This window comes from Malaclemys terrapin, chromosome 1, assembly GCF_027887155.1.
Source record: "Malaclemys terrapin pileata isolate rMalTer1 chromosome 1, rMalTer1.hap1, whole genome shotgun sequence".
NCBI classification, from domain to species: Eukaryota; Metazoa; Chordata; order Testudines; family Emydidae; genus Malaclemys; species Malaclemys terrapin.
The window spans coordinates 62,694,149-62,700,148 of record NC_071505.1 but is presented as its reverse complement, the minus strand read 5'-3'; the positions used below and the strand labels follow the sequence as shown (position 1 = coordinate 62,700,148).

Below are 6,000 nucleotides of genomic sequence, written 5' to 3'. Positions count from 1 at the left end.
CTCCTCCAAACACCTTCCTTATTCTCACCACAGGACCTTCCTCCTGGTGTCTGATAACGCTTGTGCTCCTCGGTCCTCCAGCAGCACACCCTCTCACTCTCAGCTCCTTGCGCCTCTTGCTCCCAGCTCCTCACACTCGCGCGACAAACTGAAGTGAGCTCCTTTTAAAACCCAGGAGCCCTGATTAGCCTGCCTTAATTGATTCTAGCAGCTTCTTCTTAATTGGCTCCAGGTGTCCTAATTAGCCTGCCTGCCTTAACTGGTTCTAGCAGGTTCCTGATTACTCTAGTGCAGCCCCTGGTCTGGTCACTCAGGGAACAGAAAACTACTTATCTAGTGACCAGTATATTTGCCCTCTACCAGACTCCTGTACCCCATTGGTCTGGGTCTGTCACACTACATATAATAAAAGACCTGGCCCTTCAAAGCTATATGGGCCCAGGCCAGCTTAAATTAAAAATGGAGTATTTCAGAAGGGCATTACTTTTCATTATGCAGTGCCACGGTTCCTCAGAGCCTGCTGATGCCTTGTAGTGATTGCTTGCCTTGGGTAGGGCAAACAGCCCACCTATGTCAACCCACATCCACTTCAATTCTCTACAAGTTCTACCTGTTCCTGCCCAAATAAATAATCCCCTTTAATAGTTGTAGCTGCAGAAGACAGGGCCTCACGAAAAAGCAAAGGATATTCAGTGAACCTTGAACAAGTGAAGCTCAATGGTTTTGAGCTTGATTTAATACTCCATTCCAACATCCAACAAGGGGAAAAATTGATTATAATGCAACATATATGTCCCTGCAACTACACCCTTTGTATTTTGGCAATAATTTAGCCAAAGGAAGGGCTTTACATCTCATCCATCACTTTTAGTTGGAAGGGAATTGCCTAAATCCAAGTTTTTGCAGGGTGTGGTTGATACAGTGAGATGGTTGAATACACATGACCAAAGGCCACATGCCTCACAAATCAAAACAACCACAGATGTGCTGGGTCTCAAGAATTTTATTACACTCAAGAGTTTTCTGTTGTCTGAAGATAACCACAATCCCCTTTTCTTCACACACACAAAAAAAGAAAAAGAAAAATATTCAAATCTATAGTAACAAAGCAAGAAGAAGAAATTAATAACTAATGGGGCTAAAGTCTCTTGTTTTAAGGCTTCCCCAAAGCAATCTCCAAAAACAAAACCAGGAGAGTCAGTCCACAAATATTTAGAACCTATTATATAGTAAAATACATTGGCAGGCAAGGCCTCAATTTCAACAAAGAAAAAAAAACTAATGGTGCAGAATGCCTTTATACATTTAAAAATATGATATAATATAGCAGGCAAGTTAGAAAAAACATTCTTCATACGCCGTGAGTTTTCTGCAGACCGCCCTTTGTCCTACAGCTCTGTTTTGTCTGTTTGGGCAGGACTGGTGCTACTGCTGCCTTCTCCAGCATTGTTCTTATCTACAGGCTCGAACGATAATGAAGCAGAGTTTATGCAATATCTTTTGCCAGTTGGACGAGGCCCATCGTCAAAGATATGCCCCAGGTGAGCACCACACTGAAATAAAACAACAGAGTATCATTGTATTTCTATACAACTACATGGCACGGCAATGCTATTAATACTAATGTCTTAAGGTTACTCTATAGTGGGACAATGTTTACAACAGGAAACGAGATTGAACAATATCTTAGATACCTTTCATTAGCCTAACCCCTAGTCGATGTCTTTGTGGGCTGTACTGTGCATATGAGGGAACACAGAATAGCAGAACTGTACATATCCGAAATCATTCAGAAACAATCATATTTCAGATATGTTCAGATTTTGGCTAAATAATTGAAGCCAGGAATAATTTATAAATTGGATTGATGCTTACTTGCAAGGAATTTGTTACTTGCAAGGAATGTGAAAGTATATGTGCTGTCACCACAGAGAGAAGTATTGTTTTGGATGAGTGGATTTCAGATATGTATGATTGCATGGTAAAAGCCATGTTGCTGACTATAACAGAGGTAACATTCACTTTCCTTGACATAGAGAACATAACATTTGAAGAAGCTGATCCATTGAGCCATTACTGAAGAACTAGGACTGCTGTAGAGGCGCATGATGGGAGGAGAATTAGGTTAACAAACATCTTGAAACCAACAGCATGCTGTAATTAGCCACTCTGATTCTTTCTTATTTCTCTAGCATGTCATGAGGAATAAAAAATAAAACCCTGAACTGTAGAAACATTCACTTTCAATAGGGAGTCATGCTGCTTTGCTAGGGCCCAATGCACCTCCCATTAAAGTAAATGGTTGATTCCAACATGAGTTGAAATCAGTGGAGTTACAGCGGTGTCACAGTTCAGAATCTATCCCTTAGTGGGCTAGCAGTCTGACAGACAATCACCTAGCCGGACATCCAGATAACAGAAATTAAGGCAAAGAATTATTCTTTACGCTTAATTCATTTCTAGCACATTATCCAAAGCACATACCAGCAATACTGAGTATTCCTGACTGTGAATATTTATTCATGTTGGCTAAGTTCCTAGCAGCTCAGCATAATGGGGATAATTTTTTTCTCTCTTTGGTCCATTTTACTGCAGTGTCCTCCTCATGTTATAGTCCTTGATTCACCAAAGCACTTAAGCATGCACTTGGGCGTCGGTAAGAGCAGGCAGAGATCACTGCTGCAGGTTATACTCTCTTCATGCTTTCAAGGGGTATTTCACAATAGTGAGAGCTAGAAAAAACTCCCCCTCCCCCCAAAAAAACAAAAACTGAAATTCTTACTAGAGCTGGGCAGGAAACTGCTTTCCCATCCACCCCTTAAATATTTTCCAGATTTTGAAAAAAAAAAAAAAATTAGCACCTCAAATTGGGACAAAAAGTCCAAATCTCAAACATATTCACAAACCTGTTTGACAAAAAAGTTTTACTGAAAAATTCCCCAGCTGCTCGAATTCTGATCAACACAAGACTATAGGAGCAGGGGTCCTATGCATGTGCATAACCCAGTGCTGGATAAAGACAGTCCTTACCATGAAGAGTTTATAGTTTAAGACTCCAATCCTGCAATCAGATCTGTGTGGGTGGATCGCTGAGAGTGGCAGGCTCCAGCTGTGGTATTGGGGATGGCACCATTAAGGGCTAAACTTCCCAGACAGTTTTGGAAGGGCTCTGTGAAACTCTTGTTGTTATGTACAGCCAGTTGGAATCAACCACAGAAAAATGCAGAGCTCTTGCAAGCACGCATTGAGCAATCACTGAAAACCACACCAGGTTCATGAGGGCAGCTACATGATAAAGCCCTTCTGCCCTGGAAAGACAGCGGAAATGGCAGTGGTAGCTTAGTGGAAACACACCATTAGCCAATGAGACTGCTTCCACCCTGTGACATCATCAGGAAGTGCTCTCAGTAGCTGCTATTATGCAAATGAGTGTTGGGAAAGCGCAGGAATGACTTTTGGGTAGGTGGTTAAGGAAGTGGTTAACAGCATTGGTAAGACTGGGGACAATACAACTACCTACAATTTTTTTTTCAGGAGGGGGAATAACAAAGGAGGTAATGAGGGTTAAATGAAAAAATAAAAGCATAATATAAACAAAGATGATGCTTTAAAATAATACAACTAACACGTCTGATGTCATTCATGACTGATCACTTGCTTGTATCCCTCTTTCCTAGCTTGTATCCCTTTTGTCCTTTGAGTTTGTAAGTTTTTTGAAGCAGGGATTGTCCTCATCTTATTGTTTATTACAGCATGTGGGCTAGCATAATGAGGATCTTGTTCTGATTGGGGCCATTGGACATTACCATAATACAAAGAATAAATCATCATAATTTAGTTTCCCAAAGTATTTGTACAAATCCAAAATATGGCAATTAATCTTCTTGACTGAGAAAGTTTTCAAACCTCATGGCTCAATAGCAAAGTCTTTTCCACATTAACATTTACCAAAAGATTATTTATAAATCACTCATTCTCCAATGTAAAGGAACAGAGGAAGAGAAATTACACAGAGGAGCAGATTTCAGGAAACACTGGCACACAAATTTATGGACTACCAAGTCAACCGATCACAACAGAACTCCTTGGCAAGGAATTCTAAAGCCTCAACATGGTTAGTGGTGGTTTCATTATATTTTTCTGTGGTAGCAGAGTCACACCAGGATTGGATTACTGAGAAATCTGTTATATTTTGTGACATTGTCTCTCCCTAAAATTTACATATAGATTCCATGTACACATGTGCTAATACTCATGTGCAATGAAAATAACTCAAATTCAATTGTTTGCACCAGAAAGGAATTGTTCTGGTTGTCATTTGAGAGTATGAAAGACGTGCTGTCCCTACACGACATACAACGTTTCACCCATCACGGGTGCGGACTATTTTTCTTTGGTGACTGTTGAAGTTAGTAAAGCCTCTCCATGAAAATCATCCTATGCTGGTTCATATATTGGGCAGAATGTGGCAAGATGATAGAATACCAAGTGTAACTCATGTCTTTGGCAGATTGGGAGCATAGCTGACCACAGCCAAGTGTCAGCATGGTTGGGTCTCTCTGGGCTCCTGGTTCTCATTGGTTGCCATGATCTGAAGAAAGCCCTGTGCAATCGGCTGCTAATGATTTATTCAGAGCATATCAATGTGCAAAAAATCTTTCTGAGATTAAAGAATTTTATTGGTTTTTACAGGTACAACATAATAGCTAGAGAGACCCTAGGGGGAAGGACCCCCTGCACAGGAAAGGAAAAGAAAGGAGACAGAATGTGCAACCAATTTAATATTATTCCCTAAATGGGACTGCAATTAACGTTTACCTGTCACAAGTATCCGACATTATACGTATTTCCAGGATGAAGTGTTTCTAACAGAACTGTAAAAATTGTTTCTCAGATAATCCCAGGGATGCTTTTGTTTTATATTAAGCTAACCCTGCCCCCCCCCCCCAAGCCCCCACAGTGTTTGATCTCTAAATTGAAGAACATTTTAAAGAGAGGCTTTTACACAGGAGCAAACAGATGGAGGGACATTTACAGAAAAAGCAACTTACTTTTTCATCTGCAAGAGATTAATACAGTTTGGAGCATGGGGGGTGGGGAGTGTTTACCAAGAACTGCACTGCAGTAAAATTGTGGTCTTTTTTGCTGCTGGAAACATGATTCACATTCTTAGGATCCAGGGGAGGGGAGGAAATGGCTGCGTTATGGGTACACTATATGGGGGTGTTAGCTGTCCCTTAGAGCGGCTGCAAGTTGTTCCCCACCCCCAGGCTATCATCCTGTGTGATCTGCCCCACCTGCTGGGCCAAGAACACGGGTTCCACTGGTGGGAAGCCACTGATGGGAAGCTGCTGTTGGACTTTGCTGTGGGGTTTAGCCTCATATTTTCCTACACTATTTAGTAAATTCGGGTTTTGGTGTGTTTTAAATTGGTGTGTGCATTGCTAATGCCATTCTGTGAAGTCTGCTAATTCTAGTTTCTCTGAAGCCAGGTAAACAATGTTCTCAGATTCCTCCACCCCAACCATACACTGCTTTGGGCTCCATTCAGATGAATCCAAAAACTTTGGGTTCTCTGGAAGGGAGTTGTCATACTCCAACCCATATGTTGGCCACAGGCTTCATTTGACAGTGCTCACATCCTGCCAGCTGGTACTGAGTAAGCTGCATTTTCAAGTAAGCACTGAATAAAAGAGAGATTCCCAAATTCTGGTCCCACAGAGACCTTGCTAGTGGCTCACAGAGAGCTGCCTGCTCAGATGATGCTGGCTTTCCTCCTCATTTTCTGCTAAGAGAAACAGAACAGATGGAACGATGATACAAAGGAAGATTTTTGTAGATCCAGAAGAGGGCAATTAGATCTCTAGGAGGGACACAGGTGAGTTATGCATCACGTGAAAGTATTTTATTTGATCCTGCTTTCAATTTGCAGCCCTGTGTTTGTATTATGAGAGAAGTAGACATTGCTCTCTTTTGGCACCTTAGAGACAGAACAGGAGT

The 6,000-nt window shown here is 41.4% G+C and overlaps 1 protein-coding gene across 4 annotated transcripts in view; it reads right to left on the bottom strand.

Annotated features, from left to right (window-relative positions):
* Nucleotides 1-985: 985 nt before the first annotated feature.
* The window catches only part of MSRB3 (methionine sulfoxide reductase B3), a 138,625-nt gene continuing 133,610 nt past the window's right edge, over nt 986-6,000 (bottom strand). For all 4 annotated transcript variants that reach the window (XM_054025715.1, XM_054025734.1, XM_054025724.1 and 1 more), the window contains one exon: nt 986-1,553. In XM_054025715.1, the coding sequence (XP_053881690.1) occupies nt 1,389-1,553 (165 nt within the window). In that variant the 3' untranslated portion in view covers nt 986-1,388. The remainder of the gene's footprint in view (nt 1,554-6,000) is intronic.